Genomic DNA, 25744 nt, shown 5'->3' with positions numbered 1-25744 from the left:
TTATTTATTCAAATTATGATTGAAGGTAATGTGGTTTTCTAATAGCAAACTTAATTTCCTGAATTACACAAATGGCTTAAATATGAATCAAACAGATTTATATATAAAAGAATAATGCCAATCTGAAAACCCAAATAAACAGGTGGATACATCCTATCTATCTAAGTCTAAACACAAACATGATGCATCAATGGCCACTAATTACAAGGCTTTTTCCTTGGCCTGTGAACCTCCATAGATTGATAGAAGTGCCCACTGATCACCGCCAACCCCCCCCCCCCCCCCCTCCCCCTCCAAAAAAAAAACAAAAAAAAATGAAGAGAGAGATCTCAAAGCTACGCTGTTCCAGCCACAAGACATGATTTACATACGTGCTCATTACAAAACTCGAGCAACAAGCAACACCAATTTTCAAGAAAGCTTTCAAAGATCACTCAGAACGTTTGGACAATGAATGGTAAGAAAAAAGGCATAACCTCAACTTTGGTAGAGAGTAGATTTATACACCTATCAACAGAAGGCAAATATAACCCCACTTGTTTCTGACGCCAAAATTTACAACCGGCAACATCCATGCTTGCTATTGTGGACTTCCAAGTATTTTCTTTGCAAAAGGGATGCGGTTATTCATGAAGTACCAGAAATCCCAATTACAGTTGCCGCTTTTCAAGCAGGCAGTCCATTTTAATAAAATCTGCTGATGTCTAGCGTAAAATGTCTGATACTCTATCCAATGCATCAGCAGGAATTTCCCTCCCCGGGACCTGGATCTTTAAAAGATTAGCGTACCTGTCACATAGATTTCAGTCAGATACCACAGAAGGTTTTCAAATTTGTAATAGTAGCAAGATAAGGTTTTATCAGACTTACTCCTCTGGAGTAAACAAGTCCTCGTGCTCTGTGATAAAAGCAAGCAAAGCCTGCAAGGTGAAAAAAGTCAATCTCCGGTCATAAAAGCAGTTAAAGCACTGAAAAATTATTCCATCCAGAATCAATAATCACTTATATGTACTGTCTCTGAACCTTTTTTATGTTCTTGGTTGGAATCTTTCTTACACAAAATAGGAACATCATAAGGGAACGGAAGGGTACTATTTTTGGATGCCTAGAAAACATTGTCACATTGCTTGAATTTGGAATATGCCTAATTTAGCATAAACACCCCCAATTGCATAAAACGAGACAGGATGGGGACCAGGAACGGCACAACTACTACAATTGTTATTTTAGTAAATCATGTTAAATTCTAAAATAATGAGTTAGGGACATTACGACAACTATTTCCAAATGAACTTAATATACTCGCACTCATCTCAGATAAGTACCTCAAATGGCATGTTTAGGAGCTCGAAGTAAGTCCGCACACGGTCCAATCTTAATTGCACAGCCTCACTGTCAATTGATGGTATAGCAGCTAGAGCCTGCACCAGCACTTTCAAGATGTTATGCTATCCAAAGAAACAATAGGAAAACAAATATATTAATAGGTTCTTTGTCACATTATAATTTCCCTCCTTTAAAAATCATAGAAAAAAAATCCTTCAGAATAGAACTTCTAAAGTTACAGAGAACCAAAAGCTAGGAGATGCATTCCTGGAGGGCAAGTAAAGATATAAATGCACTGTTTGGTCAAGAATTCAAGATCAAGAATTAGCCAGCTAAAAGAAAAAGAGTGTTCAAAATCCATGTTTTGCTAGATGACTCCAACAAAACTAGGGGTGGCAATTAAGCAGAAAGACAAAATCCAGTAAGTTCAAGTGATATAATCCCTCAGATAGAAAAAATTCATTCAACACCAAATTGTGAACTGCAGTTGGACCCACCTGCTCCAAGGCAATCGAATTGCGGCAAATCTGTTGGACTCCAAAAAGGTTAATTGATTTCATATCGGCCAAAACCTGGAAAAGGCAACAGTTTCTAGATCACACAGAGAAACCAGGATGACAGATTTCGTGCATATCTAGAGAGAATTAAGGCAAAGGGAAAATCTGTACTCGCCTTGATTGAAGTGTTAGCTGCAACGCCACATATTCCACCAAAAATGTAATTCTGCTTTATCCCCGAGACAAAAGAAGCAATTGCTTCATCTCTGCGTGTTATCTAAGGAAATGCCACATAGAATTTAGGTCAGGACGACAAAATCTCAGTTATAAGCATTTTCCACATCTTGTCTTCTTTTCCTTTATTATTCTTTTCTTATTTGTCCATTGTGAGCATATACTTCCAGGAAATAACATATAATAAAACTCTGGCACTAGCAACTAACGACCTGAAGGTCCAATCTCTTTAAAGTTTCCACACAGGATTCTTTTCTTCCAGCACTTTGATAAAGTGTTTCTAACCTTCTTTCAATAGAAATCAACTCAACTCCCATGGTTTTATACTTGTATACTGGAGATTAGAGAGACCAATTAGAGTCATGATACTCCTTTCATTCTAAAATTACTTGTTAAATATCTCTTCATCAGATGTCCCAAAATCCTTGCTGCAGACCTTTTGTGAGCTTTCTCTCTCTACTTTTTTCTTCAAAGTTGGACCCCACACCCTTCCACCCCCTTTTTCTATCTACTTACTTTCAAAATTCGTCCCAAAATGCTCATGTAGCAAGTAATTCAGGACAGAGAAAGTAATACATAGATGAAGATGCCAGCATGTCACATGATTGCCAATTTCTAGCACTATTAAAGAACTAAAAGCATCTAATATTTATCGCACAGAAAATGTGAAATTCCAGAGGACACTATATAACTAAGTCACTAAATTCTATTAACACAAACTCAGTCAAAGCCACTAGTCAAGACTCAGCAGTCAGCAGATTCTAGTAAAAAGATAAGAGGATCATTCATCCACCTCAATACCCACCTGCTTTCTACGATATATTGTATGTAAAATGATATGACAATTTTACTCTACTTTATCGAAAAGTTCAGAAGAAGAAAGGAAACGGGCCTAAAGAAAATCAAATTATATGCCTAAATAAGACAAATATTTGCACTGTTATGTAGTCCTATAGTCCCATACTACTACGAGCAACATTAGAAAGGAGCACACCTGTGCAGTGAGGGAAATAATAAAATCATCAGGTTCTTCTGCATCTAGGTCATCCAGATATTCTCTGCTTGTCATCTCCTGTTCAGTGTAATTTGACAGCAAGGCCAAATACATTCAGTATATAGTATTTCAAGAGCTAGTAAAGCAAACTTCAGAATCATTAATGAGAATATCCAGTTACAAAATTGAAGTCACTACATGCCTGCATATGGAAGACAGTCTCCAATTGCATTTCTACACGCAAGACTTTGAGGCAATCAATAGCCAGTTTTCTATAATCATCAGCAAATGATGCCAGATCCTTTGACGGACTGCTACTGACTTCACTACGGCGTGGTGTTCTCTGGTTCCTGCCCTTCTCTTCCACTTGATTACATGCCATGGAGAATGTTTCTCCAAGTCTGCACAAAATATAATAATCTATTATGCACAACGTTTTGCGCTTTGTAACCTCTCCCAAGCTTATCTTGAAACCACCAATTGGAATGACCCTCGTATATAATACTTCTTATCAGGATCATTCTTGAATAACAAATGCCACTATTAGCAGTACAATAAAAACTGATCATAAAATGGGCAGAGTTTTAATGAAGCATCAGTAAAGAAAAAGACTTTGAAAAGATTCTAAGACCTTTTCACAACACACAAAAAAAGAAGTAAAAAGATCTTTGATATGAATTGGTTTCAACTGTTTTTGCAATATATCCATAGAGCAGAGACAATTCCACTATGGTTCACTGCGTTCAAATGAACCCAATGAATTTTGGAAAAAAGTTGTGCGGTTTTTGTTTTTTTTAAAATAAAGAAAAAGTAATAAACAGATATATACAATTCGCATGTAATACTAAACCCGAAAACTAAGTGCAGCAAGATGTTTTGTTTTTGAAAACGTGTTCGCGAGATCGACTCCTGCTAACAAATCAAACTCCTTTTCCATCCATTTTTTTTCATCTTGGTTCTAACTACAGTCTTGGTCATTCAAAATCAAACCCGTTTTCCTTCTTTTTTTCTTACCTCTTAGCTTTTGGTTTTATCTAAAGTCTTGGTCACTGCCCTTCATTTACTGCCTCTCCTACACACACCTTTCTCTTTTCTAAACCCTAAGCAAGACCAAACGGCAGCCACCATCCTCCACGGCTCCACAGCCCCACCGCCGGCCACGACCACTCATCGCCCATGGCCGCCGCCCGCCCAGGAGCCAAAGGTAAATTCTTTTTTCTTCTATCTAAATACTTAAATTTCAGATTTGAAACATTAGAATATTTAATAATTTTTTAGAGTTTCTAATAATTATAAATAGTTAGTAGTAATGGGGTATACAGGTGAGATAATTGTTTCATTGCTTGATGTTTGAAATTCTTCAAATTATGGATAAAGTTGGAATGTTAGATTACATCATTTGAGTAATGTGTTGATTGTTTTTAACTATATGGTAATGAATAATGGGAATGTTAAATGTATTAGTTTTTTGGCCATTTGGGTGACCAATTTTTTGTTGTTGCTTGTGTTATTGTGTAGATGTTGGAGTTGTTTTTGACTATGAAGGGTATATTTGTTTGGAAAGATCGTGCGGGGAAGTCTAAAAAATCGTGACCTTGCGCTTCCCCTCGTCTAAGAGAACCTCCAAATCCAGTACAAGAAGACAATAACATCTTATTTAGCCATTATAATTTGATATTTGAATTAATATATTGAATTTTTTAAGTAGATTATCTTTTGAACGCCTGTGAACCCATATGGTTGAACACCTGGATGCGCTGCCAGAGGGGCATTATGAAACAACTAATTGCTATTTGACCTTATATAAAGCCAGAAAAGGAAAAAAAAAAAAAAAAAAAAAAAAAAAAGAGGAAAGAACTTGCCTTTCAATAGAATCTGCAACATACTCCAGTGAATCACTTAAAGATGCCAATAAAATAAGTTTATTATCATCACGAATTAGATATTCCTGCATGAGAAAAACGATAACAGGCACAACCTTATCAGCCAATCTTCCAAAGACCTCTAAGAAAACCTATGTGAATCTCGCAAACAGTTTAACAGCACACGAAATCATTGTCACCTCTTTTTCTTTTTCCTTTTTCCCAAGGTTGAAGCAGCGTAAAATAATATGGATGTCGGAAAGTGACATGCATTGTTACAATGCCAAGAACAAACCATACCTGTTTGATTGGTCGCAAGCCAAGTAGCAATTCACTCATCTGTTTTTCGACTTCAATCCCATAAGCATCAGAAGGATTATCACTTAGACAGTTCTGTAGGCATGAACTAGCAGGATCAAGCTTCATCAAGCTTTCAATATCGTGCCTGCCGATCAGCATGTAACTCTGTTTCTCAAGAACTGCCTAAAACAGAAACAACATGAAATTTTAAGGAATGCTAGCATTTATTTTTTTTCCACTTAAAACGTAAGCATGAGCCACCAGTTATGCAACTTGAAAGGTGTGTGTTTGTATCCCTCAGCACAGACATGGATTATCTTTTAAGTGGAAAATAATATCTTATATTTAGATAACTACGCTGAGCAATCTAGACAACAAAAACACCTCTTATTTATTTCCTCCATCTCTCAGAGTAGGGTTTAATCCTCCTTCGCACAACATCTGCATTTGGAATATCAAGGCTTTTGTTTCTAAATGATTAACTAATCTCAATTCTCAACTTCATCTCTTCTATGTATGCTTTTCTTTTGCTATAGCTCCCTAATTAGGGAACCTGCACCTCCTGATCCCTGAGAAAGAAAAAATTGGGAGAAGAGGCAGCACTTATGGTAGAATCTGCTCAAGCTTATAGGAGTTCCAATATAAGCTAGCAGAATATGTCATTCAAGACAGCCACATGTTTTAGTCCTATCCTACAGCCTCTCCTGGTCATATATCATCTTCCTTCTCTCTCCAACAATATATTTTTCATAGCCAATAAGCAAATTTACAGTTACAAGATTAATAATTACCCTCTGCAAAAATCTGTAACTCAGAATAGAAGACTTAAAACCTGGCATACACCACAGCGCATGCCACAACAAAAGCAAAGCAGATTAAACACAATATACCAAGGGACGAACAAGGGTACAAGAAATATTCACCTCCATGTACGAAGTACGACATCTTTCATATGCTCGTTCCAGAAAAGTTTGAACGTATTTGACAAACTCCGCTGCAAACTTTGGCATAGCCTGAGCCCACCCAAGCACCTAGTAGATACCACCAACATTTTGAGAATTTGCTTTGCGTTGCAGATATAAAGGGAGTGCTTTAAGCTACTAGAACCAGTTTGGAGCAGAAGGTGAACACATGAAATAAGTGTCATCATAAGTTATAAGAAACATTTACATTCAGCTTACTGATAGGTCCTCTAACCCAGACACAAAACAAAGTAGTTGTTAACTATCTGGCCCATGACTTGAGTGCCATGAGTATTAAAAACAAGTAATTCATGCCTTTTTGAGTTTATTATTCATATTTTATTTCTGGAATCAATTATCAAAATCTTTCAAAAAGACAAGTAATTCCTGCCCTCCAAACATCATCAGTTTCACACATATTCTATTAAGATCTTATTTATACATTTCTAGACACAGAGCACAAGCTAGCCTTTGAGTGGCCTAGTAACACATGAGAAAGGAACAGCTCACTTATCATTTATTTAAAAGTAAACATTCATCTTGTTTTATAACCAGCTCGTTTGATCAAAGTTAGGCCACTTGTCAAAAGCATAAGGAAAATGACATTAATGCACCTCCTTTGCCAAGAGATCTATAGCCAAAAGACCCTGCAGGACTGGTCGACCCTTCTCAACAGATGGAGTGTAAGAAGCAGCAGCATGTGCGCGAGGACGAAATGCAGCTGGACCTGCAAAAGAACTAATGAATAAGGATTTTTGTGACCAAAATTAGAAAATCCAAACCCATTACTTTTAAAAAGGACAAAGAAAACAGCATACACCCAAAAAACAAGAAAAAGTTGTTTCCCCAACATCTCAGTATAATAACTGCTTATTGTTCAATTATGACATCACATCTGAGGGGATAATCTCATCTTTTATGTCATCGCATTTCCTCAGATTTCATAATTAGGCGGATCCTTCATGTTTATGTGCTGCTTAACATGCTTGTTGAGCACATGAATGAAGCATGGAAGTATGTAAGCCGGTATTAGCCCATATCAGCAAGTTAAAGATTAATATTAGACAATGACAGTAAACACAACATAATCTTAGTTCCTTTGATTCACATGCTAACTTAAGACACGGAAAAGCAACAATAATCTCCAATCTGTACACTTATATTGCTTAAAATACGTAAAACCATAAACAATGAGTAAAAGGTATTCGTGTGCACTTAGAAGGATCCAAACATCGACCATGTCACATTTCTACAACTACAAGAACATTGTCATGCAGGCATTCACTTCCATTGATTCAGCTGGCAATTGGCATACCTACTAATGAATCAAACTCAATAGACCATCTCTTCAGAACACTACTAATAACAAAGACCCTTTACTGAAATTTCTAGAGCTACATATTATCTGAGAAAATATTAGTCATGGAACTTGCTTGATATAGCCTGCTGTACACTTTTTCGGTAATCCACGAACATTGTAGGCAAAAAGTGGTCCTTCACAAAATTCTCAACAAAAGCTAGCAATCCATCATTTCTGCAAACAAAGAAAGACAATGGCAGGAAAAAAGAAAGTAAAACAAAAAGGAACTAAATTATGAAATGATTGAATTAAATGCAAGGAGCAGGGCAAGAAAAGAAAAAACAGAAAAATTTTACCAAATTAAATTAGAAGAAACAACAATTTAGCTCATGTGGTATCAGCAAAAAGTAAATCATTGGAGGTGAATCATATAAGAAGAGAAGACCAAAGATGAAGCAGAGTCAAATACACAAAATAGATCCAACTTATTAACCTAACCACTTAAAAGGAGAAAAAAAGGATGTCATGTTCTTAGACTGCTCTGAGAGGGGGGGGGGGAGTTGATTTCACAACAAACATGCCAAATGCGTGTCATTTTCTAGGATTCCGGTACTTTAAGACGAATCTCCAGGCATCATACACAATATTTGATGTGCATCCAACACAAACGCAATGATTTCATATGTACATAAACTACAACTTACTTTGCCTTTTCATTATTACAGTAACCAAAGCAGAATACAGAAATTAAAAAGAATTTTACGACATCTATCTATGCTCTAGCTTGAACACAGCAGGCAATTTTCTAGTTGGACTTTCAACAGCCCTAATAAAACAGGAGAAAGGTTATTATGCCTCAAGTTCTAAAGGACCCTAAGAAAACTCTTTTTTATTAGGAGCAACACTATAGCTTTAAGGAAATTAAGTTCAGAATTTCCTAGTTGAAAACAAAAAAGTTTTATTCCAATAAACAAAAGTCCAACACTATAGCTTCATGCCTTCATTACACATGTATATCAAATATATGGGACAGAAAGGAAAGCTAAATTCCAAGCTTACCCAGGCTGAATATACTTCTCTGGCAACATTGAAGCAACCTTATCTGTAAACTGCAATGAACATTGGATAAGAGGAACAAATTGCCAAAAGCATACATGACGCATCATCGAATGCCAGAAACCACAAACCTGAAGAACAGGACGATAAACAGCAGCTGCTAGATAAATTCCTTCCTCGGGTAAGACAGATGCAGACCCATAACCCTCTTGTAATAAGCCTTGGGCCTTCTTATTCCAACTTTGGACTATCGAAAAATTTAAACCAACAAGAGAAAACTATGTAAACAAAAACTTTTTTTCAGTGAATCAAACTGCAACCAACAATGAAAGTTTTAGCAGTACTTCTATTGCCATCTTCTGATGAATCTCACAATGATAACAGAAAATCTGAAAATTAATATTAAGTTTTCATAAAACTGGATGTGTTGAATCTTCTATCTTTACCTCAACTGGTAAATCTTGAAAGGCTAAGCTCTTATTAAAGCATAAAAAATTGGCCACATAGATAGAATTCTAAAAAAAATGAAACCATTCCCAACTACGGGTGCATTTTTTTCACCTGATTTTCACTTAGTAACTTATTTTGAGCTCATCTAAATTTATTAGCTATGAGCTTAACTTATCTAAACTTATTGGCCCTAAACTTAACTTGTGTATACTTATCCGAGCTTATGATAGTTGTAAATGGACTGGACTTGGTTAGCTCTTACCAGCCATTAATTTAATTTATCTGAACTTATTCTTCCTAGAATAAGTGCAAAATAAGGTGGGGAGAGCAACGCTACAAAGCCTAAAACATAAGCAAGAGGCCACTAACCAAAAGAACTTTTCTAATAAGATTGGAGTTCTTTAAAGGCCAGTTCCTTTCAGTGAGTTTTAGATTTCAGTTTTGAGATCACATATTTGTGTGCAAGGGTTGGGAAATTTAATTAAAGTTAATCACAAATTCCTCTTGATATTAGGAATTGACAACTGAAAGCAAGACATTTCTTATACTGCTCTCCAAGAACTTCATCTCAGTTTTCAAAGAAATATCAACGTTAACTATGATTTAAAACAGGTATTTAGATCTTTTTCTTGGCATACTCCTTTCACCAAGGGGGGTGTCAGTTGTCACCCATGCACATAAACAGGGCAAAGGATAAAAAGGTTCAAGACCAAGAAGTATCGTAAAGCAAAATCAAGATAAATCAAGTGACACCCAACTTGATCCTTATGATTGCAAATTTATAATATTATTAGAAACTACCACCAACCCTTCACGCAAACAGTGTCTGCAGATAAACCAAGAAACGTTTACATATTGCATGCTTATGTATCGTATTTTTATATAGTTTTAGGTGCATTTAGATTGTATTTTAGGAACATTTAGGTGCATTATAGTTCATAATTGCATACTATTACTCAATTTGCGAAATATTACTCTTTTCGTGTATTTTTGGTATTCTTTGCTAAATTTCAGTATTGAAAACATAATTGGAGTATGATTGGACAAGCTTAAGTAATTATTGGGAAGCAAGCTACGTTCATAAGGATTGTTTTGGATATCTTTGAGTGCGATTTGGAGCTAAATTGGAGTTGAAATTCAATGAAAGAATTGTGGAAATTGAGTCATGCTTACTCTTTTACTCATAACTTTTGACTCGACATTGATAATTGGATGATTTCAGCGGGCATTGGAAATTAGGCCTGAAGGGCTTTCAAACGATAGGTTGCACGGCCCAAGACGAGTTATATTCTAGGAGATATGGGCTTCATGTGTTGGCCCTGTTTTGCTGAGGTTTCCTACGCGCGCACGGATTGCTTAATTGAGACCCTTTGATGATTTATCTGGCTTTCCTTATCTTGTAACTTAGTTTCATATTAGTATTAGGAGATACAACTTTTTATTGTAGGACTATGAATCAGGTTTGGATATATTATTCATTCACGTTTGGCGTTGTTTTTATTTCTAGATTTTCCTCTGTAGTTTTGCCCCTAGTTTATTCTCTATTGCTATTTGGAGATTCCATATTGTGACTTTGATCAAGGTTTTATATTCGTCTTCGATTCAAGTATTACGTATCAAGTTTTATTCTTTCCTTCTCTTTTGTTTATTTAATTATGTTTTCAATTAGGTTTGTTAATTTTATTGCCACAAGTAGTGAGTAGTCTTTTTATCTAGGATTGAGTTGAGCCCTAGTATGGATTGATCATAACATTTTTCTCTAATTCCCATATTATTGAGTTATATGCTTCCATCCAACGAGAAAAAGAAATACAATTAACTAAGCATTTGAACATACCTTGGTTAGGAATGACCATTGTAGCATCTGAAAAGCGAAAAGCAAATGTGAGACCATCGTCTGACCCATCCCTGAAACACAATTAGCATTAATATGACATTCTAAAACAAAGTTCGATAAATATGAGACAGCAGAGAGATGCATATACCATATATGTAAGGCTTATATGTTCCTTCCAATTACATGATAAATATGAGACAGCAGAGAAATGCATATCAGTAAGGCTGATATGTTATTTCCAATTCAATGTGCACACAAGGTGCATGAGCATCCTATCCTCGAGTCATAAAAACAATTATGTAGTAGCACACTCATCAAACTAAAAGGAAACAAGGTGCTCCTGAAGTGCTACTAATGAATTATAAGGTCTCATGGCTACCCAGATAAATTTGACTAAGACGAGATCTTTTGTTGATAATTGAAACGAATATATGCCCAATCGGATGATTACATGCCTAAGATCAAGAGACATAGTGCTCTCAGAAATAGCCTAGACAGAACAGCTATCTCCTCTAATATGACTATAGAGAAGTCTTTCAATCACAGGAGAGCACAGCTGGCAAAAGATCTGGACTCCAGCAGAATCAAACAGTAGATATAACCTCCTCAAGGTACGGTTAAGACTTGAACAAGACTGCAAACAGGCCTTTGCTTGCAGCAGATTATAGTTAGATATGTTTATGACGTACTCCCTCCGTCCTCTATTAGTTTACCCATTTCTTTTGCACAGAGTTTTAGGAGAAATAATGTTGTGGGTCATAGAAAGAAAGAGAAACTATTATTTTATATTAAAGTTGAACGTATGTATGATGAAAAGTTTGTGGTCCCATTCCAAAGACAGCAAAAAAAAGAAAGCGGTAAACTAATAAGGGACACCCTTTAAAGGAATACGGGTAAACTAATAGAGGACGGAGGGAGTACTAAAGATAACAGTAAAGGTTGACAGACTATGTTACCCAAACTCTTCATTTCACCCAAGTATACTCGTCCGACACTCATGACTCAGCACAGACTGGACAAATCATTTTGATCCAGAAAATGTGCAACATTCTTCATAGAGCTGCACCGCATTACATACATGAGTCCGGGAGATGGGAACTAGAAAGCCAAATCTGACCTATACATAGTTAACAAGTAGCACGCAATTTCGTTTTGCAACTGGAAAATGTTCGCTTAGCTCAAGCACAAGGTGAATGAGGAACTTACTACAGCTTCCTTCTCTTAAAATAAAGCCAGATATAAACTCTGAGGAGTAATTAGAGTCCTTCCTAAATTCATTAATCAACCACTCTTCTGGATTGATGTCGTAAATCATATCCATATCCTATCCCCATAACTGGATTATAGATAGCCTCGAAAGGAGAAGATTAGTACTCCCTCCGTCTACATTACCTTTTAGAGTTTCCAAATTCATTTGTCCGACATTATTCTTTACACTTCTATTTTTGGACATGGCCCACTATTACATTAATCTTTCTACATTTTAAGCATGAAACACAACTCTCTCTCCTCCAAATAAAATTATACCCCCACTAACTCTTATTACATCTACCTTTAAAATAAAATAAAAATTGGTAATCAAAGAGCAACTTATCATCTAAAACTACGTGCCTTGATAAGTGTAAGGAGTGATGTAGGACAGAGAGAACATTAAACATTAACTTTACAGAAATAGTGATTGATAAAGTTCAGTAACAATTTAGCTTGCCTCTTTTCTTTCGAAGGAACCTTGCCTGCAAGTCTAGCTGTTTGCACTGCAGCATCAGCTGACGCAGCTTCAGGTGTTGCTCGCAGAATCTCACATATTAGTTGTTGGCATTCACTCTTTTATGCATCAATAAACCATTAGCAGAAGTTAAATAACAAAACTTAAGACTAGGTAAGTCTACATTCTATACCAGAAAAAGGGCCAAAAGTTTAAAAAGGAAAGAAAGCGAACAAGACACAGATAACCTATACCTGTAAAACTGTCAGAGAAAACCCAATATTGTAGCCACCGGTAACCTCAGATTCAGAGTTTGAGCCTACATCTACCAAAGACCTGGGTGTATTGATTTCAACTTGTTGACTGGCTTTTTCTTCGAGAAGCTCTCCAACAACAACATGATTCTCTGAGCAATGAAAAAGAAAATTGTTGTTTCTTTTTTAGAATCACATACAGATAAATTCTCTAAATTCTTCCAGTGTGTATACAAAATTACTAATTTAAATGATCCTGATTACAGTGAACTTGCCCTACTTTAATTCATCTTTCTTAAAAGATCTCTTATTACATTAAGATTTTAAAATAAAAGGAATTCGAGTTTTAAACACAGGTAATCAACAGCTAAAGGTTTGTATCTCACCAAATATTTTAATGATTGCATCAAGAATTGAGTTCAGAAGTTCTCTTGCAGCAGCCTGTGCTGTCCCCATCGGTGCCATCACTGGCGTCACAGGGCTAACAGCTAACAATGTTCCGCTTAGCGACAACCCATTCGCACGTTTCTGTTTGGATAACTGATATGTCTCCAGCTGCCCCTTTAAAGTTTGTAGAGTGGAAGAATATGCTGTCAGACCACTTCCAGGCCTGGATGAGCTCATGTTTTCGGCGTGAGCTTTTATCTTAGAGGAAATGATCTCATGAATAGTAGATCTTAATCTCTGGCTGTATCACCATTTGAGATCGTCATCCCGAAAAGATAAAAGAAAAAAAAAAGTCAAGCATCTGAGAAAGAAAATTCAGAAAAGAGCGCAAAATTAACATGCTATTAGTTTTTGTAAAATGAACAAAGTCACACCCACTTAAAAACTCTTTTGAAAAGAAAATATAGGTCAATTGTCAAACAGCACAACAATATGTGGCAAGCCATTGATAGGGTACTGGATTTACTCCCTTTTTGGGGGCTATGAAATCTGATTAACAAATAACATTTGCATACTACAATGAGAAGGACTCAGATCCTTCAACAGAAAACTAAAACTACCACAATGAAAGGCAACCACTGTAAACCAGATGATAATATACCCAGAAAGAAATATGAAGGAGGCTAAAAAGACATGCCCATCAATTTACTTTCTCTATACTATCTACTATCTAGTATCTTCAATTGTTATTTCATTGTGAATTCGACCCGTCTATGTATATTTATTTATTTAAACGTCTAAACTACAGGGTTTGGCAGGAGATTTATCCAATATACTGACAGTTTTGAGTTTCACAACGTTTTATATTTACATGGGTCGTTAAAATATTAAAGAACAAAAAATTCAGTGTAAATCTAGCCACTAAAAGAGATGCATATATATTTTATGAATGTGTATGATTATGTGATCAGTGACACAAATGAATTTAGGATCACATAAAACAAGCCTTACATGAGAACTCACAAGCTCAGGTTCATCAATAAAAATTACATATTCATCAACTTATTGATAAATACAGAAAGGGAAAGAAATAGAAGATAACCCTACCCCTTTTGAGCCTCACAAAGTTTCCCTATATAAAGTTACTATCCTCTCCCCTCCAACATTCCGACCATCCAAGAACTTTTACAGCCTAGTAAACAGAATTCCAAAGACAAAAACTTCCATATTAGTATATGATCTATAATACAGGGTTGGAATATGTCAGCACGTGAGTAACCTTTTATAGGATTTTGGTTGCTCGTTACGTTAAAAGGGTGTGATAAAGCTCTACTTCGAACTTGTGTGATACAGCATTGCTCCACAGTTGTGAACTTGTGCTTGGTCTCTACTCTCTATACTTTAATGCAGGATTGGAATCCATTTCTCTAAATCGTTTCCCAAATAAACTTAACTCAAATATAATTACCATATGATAGCACCGGCGGCGGCAACCTTGCCAAGCTTGCACATGCATTCTACCATGGTCTGCAGGTACTTCACATGTAGAGGAGCATCACTCTTTCGCACAGCTTCCTGTAATCGAATAAATGATCTAAAAATTAACATAATGGACTTAAAAAAGAATGTCATGGTAAAAATTGATTGAAAAAGTCTTACGAGAAACTCATCAGGTGTAGCTGATGAAAGCCATGGTGGAAGCCGATTAGTAATTATTCCACCCTTTTTAAGACCATAATCACCACCATTGGTCCTGACATAACCATCAGCTTCTTCACCTCTCAATCCATCCTCTTCACCGTGCCCATCAAAAGAACTACACAAAGCATATATTGAACAATAAATACATAAATAAATATCCCACAATTATAATGCAAACTCAAGAAAGGACTACTATGAAGTGGAAAGAAAATTAACGGACACAAGCATTGAAGGATCACGAGTAAGAAGGAAAATAAAAAGCAGAAAACTCATCTTCATATAAAAATGAAACTGAAGATAATAATAAAATAAAAAACTTAGAAGAGTAAAACAGAAGAGAATAAGGTGCCCCTCGAGACTCCACAAAACAGCTGAATCTCACTAAGAGAAACCCCTCAATAATGCCTACCACACATGCCCTAAGAGACACTGAGTGAATCACTGAATTTTAAAGAAAAGTAACCATACAATGTGGACTTGTCAAGATATTACCAGAGTACAAAAATTGGGTGATTACGCATAATTGATCCCAAACAAAAAAGAATTTAAAGCTAGGAAATGCAGTTTGCTATACAAAAGAGACATATATTATCTGACAACCAGCAGAAAGCACATAAAAGATTCAAAGTAATATATAGGAGTTCAGGACAGTGATGATCTTTCTTTTACCCTTCATCAACTTGGTTATCAGTCTTTGGTGATCTTGTACGACGAGATGCGGGTTGCGAAATACTCATTGACAATGAAAAAGTTGCTGACATGGTAACTTCATCATCCCTTTCAAGTAAACTTGTAGAGACAGAGCTGCATAGCGCACAAAAAAAATCATGAAAATTTATTATGTGAACCAAAGGGGGAAAATGAAAAGAAAAAAAAAACCTTCAAGCCATATTTCAAATGAAATAAACATTAAACAGGCAGTTGTAACTAGGACTTCAAACACACATAACAAGGCATTCCAACCTTCTAAAATATGAGCAAGAAAATGCTTGAAAAAGGCTCCTCAAACCACACTCCACAATCTAAGCATATAAAATTACACTAGCGCCGTGCAAACTTTTCAAAAAACCATGTAGGACTCATGAACAACTTTTTAGGAAATTCATAGATAATATAGACATGCATGCTGGTGTATTTTTTCTATAATATTCAAAGGAAAACCAAAGTAGAAAACCAACAGTCCACAGCTTCAGTGTCAAGAATATATATGTAAAATAAATTTGTGCCAAACACAATGACAAGTACTACCCATGGGATCAGTGTCTCAGCTAGAAGATTTGGACTCCATACATGGTTGACAAGCGATCTCATTAGAGGGGAATGACGAAATCATTTGGCGCCATAGTAAGAGTGGCTTCTTTTCTATTTGGAGATTATGCTTCTTCCTTAAAAAAAATTCCCATGGATTTTCCTCCCCTAAACTTTGGAAGACAAACTCTTCTCCTGAAGCTTGATTTTCTTTCGGACAAAAGACAAAAAGAGATCCCAACTGAGGATGTTGTTAAAAAAAAGATAACTTCATTATTCCTAGCCTTGTTTGTATGTTTCTTGAAGATGAAGACTCTAATAAACATCTCCTTTTTCGAATGTGTTCTTACTCCGTAGCTCTTTTTTCAAACTTGTTTGTGTAAGAATGGCTTCAACCTCATTCTGTGAAAGATGTTATTGTCACTTGAAAATGGAGGCAAAAAAAGGTCAGATTTGATGGTGCACTTGGAAAGAAAGAAACACAGATTTTTGAGGACTTAGCTTCCAATAGGGAAGATATCATGTTTAATTTTCCAAGACTTTTGTACAGCTGAAGTCAAATTTTAGCCTATGTGCGTCATTTGACTTTTCCTGATTTAATAGATAAATAACTCCGCAATAACTTGATGGCTTGAATCTTTTGTCCTTAGCTCTCCTTCCGTGCATGGGTGACACCACTTAGGTGACTTTCTAATCTAGTTCCTTCTTGTCAATAAACAGAAACACGTAAAAAAAATTAAAATTTCAGCACAAAGACAAAAGTAACGTTATCTGAAATACAACTTCAAATTTTAATTTTTTTTTTTAATATACTAAAGGGTAAGCTTAACATGAACTGAACGATGGTATAACAAATTGAATACAAGACAATTTAACTTGTTCATTTTCCTCATACTTCAACTTAAAAAGATTAGATGGGTTAACATGAACTGAACGATGGTATAACAAATTGAATACAAGACAATTTAACTTGTTCATTTTCCTCATACTTCAACTTAAAAAAGATTAGATAGGTCAACACAGCTAACCCACTCATATTGTATGGGTCGAGTTAGCATCAAGCACTCTAATCCATTTTAATTATATTGGTTGGGTTAGAGTCCAAGGTTTTTGACATGTTTATATACCAACAAAAAACTAACCCAACATGAGATGCAAAAATTTTCTAAAAGTTCTTCACCATTGCATGACGGACAATGGCAAGGATGAGATTTTTTTCACAGCATCCTGCAACGGAGTTTTGCGGTCCGTAACAGCTCGGGTGTTCTATAATGGAATGGCTGAAATTAGATTCATGCGTGAAATTTGATTGTACCAGCATGATACGTTACCCAATTTTCTTACCAATCAAAAGTTAGACGCCAATATCCGTCATGATTGAATAATAGTGCCCCTTTTCAGCAAAAACCTATCTCGTATAAGCTTCTTAAATCACTACGATCGTCCAGGCTTCAGTCAAGTAATAACAATTACTATGCCAAATAACACATGATTTAGATCCGTCTCAGCAACTAATGACACAAATATTATATTTAGGACTAGAAGTAAGCCGTTGATCTGACTCCTATTCGTCTCTGTTTCTGGTCATATCCCACGTCAAATTGGAGTGACTGGATACAGAACTTAGACGGAAATCAACGTATGTAGGGAGAGGGAGTTTTAAGAGAGAGAGAGAGAGAAACAAAGAGGGAGAGATGAGGCACAGGAAAGCAAGTTCATGGTTAGCACATGCTACACTTCCAATCATTCATACAAATAAAAGATAAATCCATGTCAATAACCTGAATTCGACTATAGCCAATCAAAAGGATGAGGAGGGAGATGAGTGCATCATACATCATAACATAAGATCACAACAGCAAAGGAGTGATGGCAACCCTTAAACAGTTTGGGTCATCCTCACAAGTATGAATAGTTGCATTAACAAAGCATCGCAGAAGATCATCTAGCACCAAGGTACATAACAGTTTAGACAGAACTTTGCAATGTCTAAGCATTCAGCTTCCAACTTTCCGTCATAATTAGGTAATTCTGTCAGATAGCAAAAAAGCAAGGAACGGAAAAGGTAATACCTATAATCACCTTTATTATAAAGGTGGGCATGCAAGTCTTCCAAAACCTTGTAGAAAAGAACTCCACGCAACTTGGTTAACTCAGATTTAACATCTTGAAGAGCGCCAACCTGGGCATCAAACATAACTTACATCATGCGCAAACCAAAGCTTTTCAGATTGTTATGCTGGTATCTTTTTTTTTTAGGGGAGAAGAGAACCATATGTTATGCTGGTATCTGGATAGGAGGCCGCAGTGAAGTCATTTAATCCATGGAACAAACACATCAGCAATATTTTCTTTTTGAAATTCGATACAACCTTTGACAGTTCCCAAAACTCTAAACATTTGACACCATATCATGAAAAATGCAACCCCTAAACCCTTGGGGAACGAGGTCCAAAAACAAAGGCTGATCAATTCAGCATGACCATAAAAGAGTTGCAAAATAAAAAGATATAAAACAGTAACATCAGTTGGAGCGACCAACCGTTTGCAGACCCTCTCTCTCGAGCATCAATGTGGATTGAACATGCAGTTGGACTGCAGCATAGAACTGCTTCTCAGCAATAAGTTTCTCCATGCGGGCCGGAACCTATGCCATGCCAAAAGAACATTAACATCACATAGCAATTGCTTCAGCAGTCAATGTCAGATTTCATTATAGCTTGAACACAAATGCACGTGGCTCTCAAAAATCTATAGCATCACACAATTTCCAAAAAATTCGTTAAAGACCTAAGGAAAAGGTCGTGATTATCTTACTTTTCATGTAGACCATCAATCTCTATAGGGGGAGTGAGTTTGCTTTAGTCCTTTTAGGTCAGCAAACAAACTTCTCACCAACTACCAAGAACTTTTTCCTGGTGGTGGATCTTGTTGAGTAAACCCAACATGGATCCAGGACTTCGTACCATGCTGTTCCCTGTCAGAAAGTGCTTTTTTTGACGGGCATAAAGTGTTCAACTTTAGGTTTGTTACATCGTAAAACATTATGTTTAAGATTCTAGTTATCATTTTGCACTCAATTGCTGTTATTTTAGAAATGAATTACAGTTTCCTAAAGGTTGTTTAACTCTAGATTATCAATAGATCTAGAGAAAAGTTGGGAAGGAGAACAAATCCTGTCCTACATAAAGTGGTCAAAATTAAGGTTTCTCTACACTGGTAAGATCATAGGGAGCTTGATAGCGTATTTAAGATAAGGGATTTGTAAGACATAATCTAGGGAGATCGTTTGAGTGTTAATTCTTAACAGTAATAGTCATTCATGGGTCAGTAATATAAATGTGGTTTTCTTAAGCAAACTTATCTCATAGAAATTTCACGAGTATATTTTGTGCTTTCTAAATGATATTGGTTATTCCAGTTCCCACTTTATAACTTTCTGTCTAGTGTTCACAATAACAAATGTTAGAGCCACAATGTCGTGATAGAAAAGATAGGAGATAAGAGATTTTAGGTGGAAAGTTCATCATGTTGTAGTTAGGTGATAAGAACACCTTCCCCTACGGCAAAGCTAGTGAAGCATATCCAAGCACAACAAGGGTTATGATACTCTTAACGAATAGAAACCCCGAAAATGTCAGCAGTTGCAGGTGGGAAGATTTGAGGCGATGTATGGCAGCAAACATTGCGGTTGGACCACCAAAAAATAAGTATTGTGTATTTGATGAAACAAAACCAAGGTGTTACAATATATGAGAGAATTAGTAAAGTCCTTCTAAGTCTTCAAGTTGTTTCTCATCAAAGATATGTTTGGACTCAAGATGGAAAAGCCTCATAACCTACATAATGGACTAATCACCCAATTGGCAAAGAGAGGAGACCTCAAAAGTGAAGACAAAGCAATTCTGCTCTTGGGACTTGGAGTACTTGCCCAAGGTATAATACTCCCCAATTCTTTTCTTAAAACAAGTCACAAAGAATCTGGAATCAATATATATTTTTACACCAGGTCAACAGGAGAGCATGTATTCAATTTGTTAAAATAAAAGTAGACCGGAATTCAAATGTCAAGGTGATACAAGTAATATAACACATAACGCCGAGAAACCAGTCCACCACAGTAACAAAAACACTTGCAAAATAATAATGCATTACACCACATGCACATGAAGCATACTGCCTAGTAAAAATTATTGTAATTATACATACTCAAGAAGAAGGTTAGTAAGTAGCAAGCAGATATTGGGATTCAGGCAAACATAATGCATTTGTATATACCTTAGATATACCCTCAATCTGATCTAAAAGGGAGATAATATGGCGTAGCGTAACAGACCGGTACCAGAACTGATGCAACTGCTTGTTACGAGCACCCAGTCGTTTCTTTGCCTCGGCCAAATCAACCTTTAAGACAGAAATGCTATCCGCAGATTCACTAAATAACCGCAAAATCTGATCAGAGAAAGACAAAAGACGGAGATTGTTGAATATGATTCACTAGTTACAAATTGAACAGATATTACAATCTCAAAGCCAAAAGAACAAATGAAATATAATCCCGAAGACAAAAGGAAAATTGAGATTCTTTTTTGTAGCAGAGTGATAAAAGGGTTACTCAAAAAAAATTAGATGGGGGAATTTGGAGAAAAGGGGAGAGAAGGGAAAGGGGGGGGAGTCATTTTCTCTTTTTCAGATATTGTGGGGGGAGGGAAGGGGATGGAATTGGAAGGATCCATTTCGAAAAATTGGAAAGATTTGAAAGGAAAATGCAAACTCAATCTTCTCTCCCCTTCCTGCCTCCCCCATCTCTCCCCTTTCTTTCCTCCACCATTGCTATCCAAACAATGTGTAAGAGATGTCAAAAGGATCAAAGAATGTTGCCCAACACCAAAATTCTTTCATGGCTAGAATAGGATACTTTAGCAAGGCAGACCAAAAAAGCCGCATCTATAATTAGAAAATCACATAAAATAACAGGTAACAATATAAAAGTACATTAGCAAAAATAAGTGAACTTTCCTCTCATAAGAATTAAAGAAAAGAGGGTTATAAACAATAAAGGTTCAAGCCCTCAAGCTATCATTGAGCAACTTTCTAGAAAATAAGGCAAAATCAAGCAACATTCAAACAGCAAAAAATTGACTCCAGCTATACAAAACCCGAACATAATGGAACTTAGAATTCTAGTGAGTGCAAGCTAAATCCTGAAAAATCCATTAATTTCTTTCTTTTCAAGTGCACCGCCAAATTGGCCACAAAATCCTCTTCTGAACCTCGGCAAACCAACCTTTGCCTATCCTTTTCTAAGCAACACGAGAATCTTTTGTGTAACAAGGTTGGACCAGCTCAATCAAACAAGCTTAAGGATAAGGGCCAAAGAAAAAAATAACCTAAGACAAAAGAAGAGCAGATCAGTAATCAATTCCTCTTCCTTAAGGCACACCAGCAAGTCCGCAACAACTAGTAACGATGAAGGTCCTTCTCCTGAGAACATCATCAATTCCGATCTTCTCCTTCCCTGCTGCATGGGCAAATGTTTTTTGAGGAAGCAACGAAAGCTCTTAACAAAGAAGATGCCCCAGGCCACTCTTAGGATGATGCCACATCATCTAATCATTCCCCTCCAAGAAGACCTCTGAACACAAGACGCTCTTAGGAAAATGAGTAAACTCACGACTGCAAAGAGCCAAATGAACATAATACCACATATTGGCAACTAGAGACTAGAATACTTCTCTTGGAGAAGCTCTTCAGGTTTACACTTCACATATAGGTTCATAAACATCGATAAATATGGATGTGGAGGTGAGTTATAGATAGGAAGATTCCAAAAATCATTCCACTTAAAGAAAGAGGAAGTATTTGGTATAATGACAAGCAGCAATGCTTTAGAAAAGCAAACAAGAGTAAACTTGTCCTAGAGTAGAAGAGAAAGATGAGGGAAATTATTCAGGAGTACTATTGTACTAAGTGTGAAGCGGATAAACCCCACATGTAAGTTAGAACCAGTTGTCTCACGTTGAAGAAAAAGAGGGAAAATGATTTAACATATAAGCTATCAGGGTACTCCACCTATTCCCAATTGGATTTAGGACGTAACCCCAGTTTCACTAGGCTTGTATGAAGTAAGACTCTCCTTTGAAGATGATGTTTATGCAGGTTACAGGTGCCCATTGAAGATTTAATATGGTATCACAATCGACGAGGACCTTTGTACAATGTTGTAACTAACTAGGAAGGACACATTAAGCTAAGGAATGCATGTCTGGAGAGGGTTCGGATTCGGTGGAGTTTGATGAAAACTCTACATAGTGGAGTTGAATCCTAACCTTATATTTTAAAATCAACGACTCAGATTTTATGGAAAGAGATAAGGAGGGGGAGAATTTTTTGGGGAAAATAGGGGGGAGTTTTGGGAAAGAATATATAAACCATTGATTTTAAAATCAGTGGCTATGATTTGTTAAACTCTACGTGGTAGAGTTATTTACTAACTCTACTGGATCTAAACTCCTCTGGAGAGGATTTGGAAATCTATTTGGAGCATGAAGTCCATCAGTATTTATTTACCTAGAAAAGGGCCTCATATTGGAAATCAACTCCCAGCAAGGAAGTTGTGATGCATAACTAGATCTTCGATCAATCACGAATAAAGTGGTACTGGCCTCTTTCAATTGTTGCTGACAATATCTTCCCAAGTTATTCATTATGTAGATAACCAGTATGTTGAATCAACTTGCTAATTTGTTGCTTGAAATATGTTAGGAAGATATGTTGCCCTTCTCATCCATTCAATTCATACCAATCCACCTCGTTCATCATCAAATGATAAAAAGAGAATGCACCCAGAAGCCTGATATTAGGCACCAACCCTTTAATATCACTAAGAAAGGCATGAGACATTCTAAAAAAAAAATCGAGACGCTTCATGAATCTCTAAAAAAAAATAGCTACGCTACACAAAACTCTTAAAAAAGATGTGGCTGCTTCATGAACCTCCTATATGGAGACCAGGCACGATGCAAGAGTTTCCACCCAAAAAAATCCTCGTCTAACTCGTGGATGTATGATGGTGATATTAAAAAGGACCGGAAGGAAGTGGAGATACTCAATTTTCTCTTACATTTAATATAAACTTCAATTAAAGGATAATACATCTCAAGCCTATGAATATTAAGCTCATAGGCCTATATGTCATTAGGATCATGTTGGCAAAGCCTTACAAAGATGACTCACCCTGCTTCATCTAACCAATTTATATGTGCCATAGGATCAAACTCTGATCCCACCAACTCGTGTATGACTACAACTGACAGAAGTAGGCTCAACAAGTCTTCTGGCTCTGTTTTCAGCATATTTGGCTTCAGCATTATTCACCAAGCCCAGGATGATCCTAGAGATCTAGAACAGGAGTTTGACTTGTCGCCCTATATTTCCTTTTCCTCTGTGCAAGTAGCCTTCCTAATAGAACGTCCAAGTGGTTCTCAGTTATCTAATTAAATGCAACTTTTTCCAACACGCTCATCATGATTTTTAAGTCCAACCAGAACGAACAAAGATTAAGAAACGGACCAGACCTAATGTTCCATATCCTTTTGCAAACCCAAGTTACTGCTCTCAAGGCTAAGCAATTCTTAAATACCAGCATAGCAACTTTGCAAGTTAGGTTTTGAGCACTTACACGCTTTTCTTGTGCAAAAACACTTCGCAATCAAAAGTTTGAAACACTTCATGACAAGTCCAACCTCACTTTGCATAAACTTGCAAGTATAGCCACTAGGATATCTTTTCAATTCACCTCATGACTTTATATTTAAAACAATCAACACAAAAAAAATAAGCCCTAAAACATTTTAAAGACACATATCAATTCTAATCACTTACGACGATTTCCAAGTTGAAACAAATAAAAAGGTACCTGGGAATAATTCTGAATAGCTCTATTAAAACCACTGTGATAGGCATGGACAACTTCATCCACAACATCCTCAATAACCTCACTCTGCTCTTTCAGGGCTTGCAATTCATCTTTTGCAGTCAACAACCGGACCACATGAGGCAACGAATCAAAGCGCGCCGCAGCCCAGCTTTCATCTATTCTTGCTAAATCCTCTCTCAAATGCTGCCAAATCATGACAACAACAACAACAAAAAGAACACAAAATCATCATATGTATATGCATACACTCAACACATATTTCCAGAATATCACTAATAGCATCAATGCAACAATCACATTTTAATGCATTGAATTGAAATTGAATTGAATTGTTCTACTTACAGCTTTATCAGATGGGACAGGGAGTCCATCAAAAAGTCCCATCCCGAGCTCAAATTATCCTCAATTGCGACTGCAAACTCCTTGAAACCACCAAAATCTGAATTTATTCGAGTAAAAAGAGTAAATCAACAAATAAATTATGAATTCTTATTCAAATCAGTGTAAGATACAAATATTAAATCTTAAAATTTATAGTACAATTAGTCGGAAACAAACCTTCAAATTTCTGGAAGATCCAAGTTTCCGTTGTTGTATTATTACTTGAATTTTATTTCTTTTATCTGCTTCTCGAATTTGGAGAAGATAATTTGATGCTGGAAATCAGAAATTGTTGTAAGAAAATCTGGAATTGATGAATGTCGAGACTAAGGAGAGATGTGAAATGTAATTGAGGGTTGCGAAAGTCCAAAACAATACCAGTAGAAATCACAATGGTTTTTTTTGTAAATAAAACGAAGTTACACCTGGGTCTTGGGTTGGAAAAAATGAAATAAAAAAAAAAAAAAAATTGGAAATGTCAAAAATAAGGTGCGTAAATGCGTACCCGGTAAATTGTTGTCATCTTAAGATAGCAAAATGGATTGCTTGAACAAAATTTAGAAAAATGGATGAAAGAAAATGGAGTGAGTGTCAACTTCTAGAAAACAATGTGGATGTATAACTCAACAAGTATCGTACGTGTTATATTGACTTTAATTTTAGCGAAAGTCATGCATTTTCGTATTGAGATGAAGTTGTGTTGGAAGGAGTAAGGTTAAATCGCTTCTCTAAGATTGTGAATGTGTTTTTATTTACCAAATATGTATGTTAATGAAGGGAGTATAAAAAGTGAGTCTTTCACATAGTTTCACAAGTTTCGATTTCCTCTAATGTGTTGGAGATCATATATGATAGAATACGGTTTTTACCAAAGACATATTATGGAACTCTACTCTCTAGTATCGGAGAAATGAATTTTTTTAAAGCTTTGTTTCTTTGAAAGTTATATCTAAATCGGGTTGAAGAAAATTTTGGTGGTGGTGGTGGTGGTGGTAGTTGTCGTGAGGGATGGACGTGGCTTTGATTATGGTGTTTCTTGGTGGTGGTGGCAGAAACAAAGAGAAAGAGGAACTTTTTTTGGTAAGATAGAAATATTAGGCTACCCTCCGCACGAGTGGAGTACCTAGTGTGTAACACCCCGATAATTCTCTCTTTTCAAGAAAATACTTTTATATTAAACCTTAGAGAATTACCCAGGCATTATCGCCCGTGTGATAATGCCTCCGTACGAGTGGAGTACCTAATGTGTAACACCCCGATAATTCTCTCTTTTCAAGGAAATACTTTTATATTAAACCTTAGAGAATTACT

At 36.2% G+C, this 25744-nt stretch overlaps 1 protein-coding gene across 1 annotated transcript; it reads right to left on the bottom strand.

Moving 5' to 3' along the window:
• Positions 1-76: 76 nt before the first annotated feature.
• LOC104905203 (exocyst complex component SEC8) lies at positions 77-24870 on the bottom strand. Its single transcript, XM_010693658.4, has 27 exons — positions 24611-24870; positions 24395-24491; positions 24032-24235; positions 20392-20565; positions 18656-18760; positions 18186-18295; positions 15535-15669; positions 14824-14980; positions 14633-14739; positions 13164-13465; positions 12778-12929; positions 12527-12642; positions 10819-10889; positions 8663-8778; positions 8535-8584; positions 7609-7709; positions 6790-6902; positions 6137-6244; positions 5214-5396; positions 4914-4999; positions 3254-3452; positions 3052-3129; positions 1999-2100; positions 1824-1898; positions 1326-1421; positions 871-920; positions 77-789 (listed from the first exon to the last, which is right to left on the bottom strand). The coding sequence occupies exons 2-27, from the start codon at positions 24434-24436 to the stop codon at positions 705-707; spliced, it is 3117 nt and encodes a 1038-aa protein (XP_010691960.1). The 5' UTR covers positions 24437-24491; positions 24611-24870; the 3' UTR covers positions 77-704.
• Between the last annotated feature and the right edge of the window lie 874 nt (positions 24871-25744).

This window comes from Beta vulgaris, chromosome 1 (assembly GCF_026745355.1).
Source record: "Beta vulgaris subsp. vulgaris cultivar EL10 chromosome 1, EL10.2, whole genome shotgun sequence".
NCBI lineage: Eukaryota > Viridiplantae > Streptophyta > Magnoliopsida > Caryophyllales > Amaranthaceae > Beta > Beta vulgaris.
Note: the sequence above shows the minus strand (reverse complement) of the source record. Positions and strands in the feature narration are given on the sequence as shown.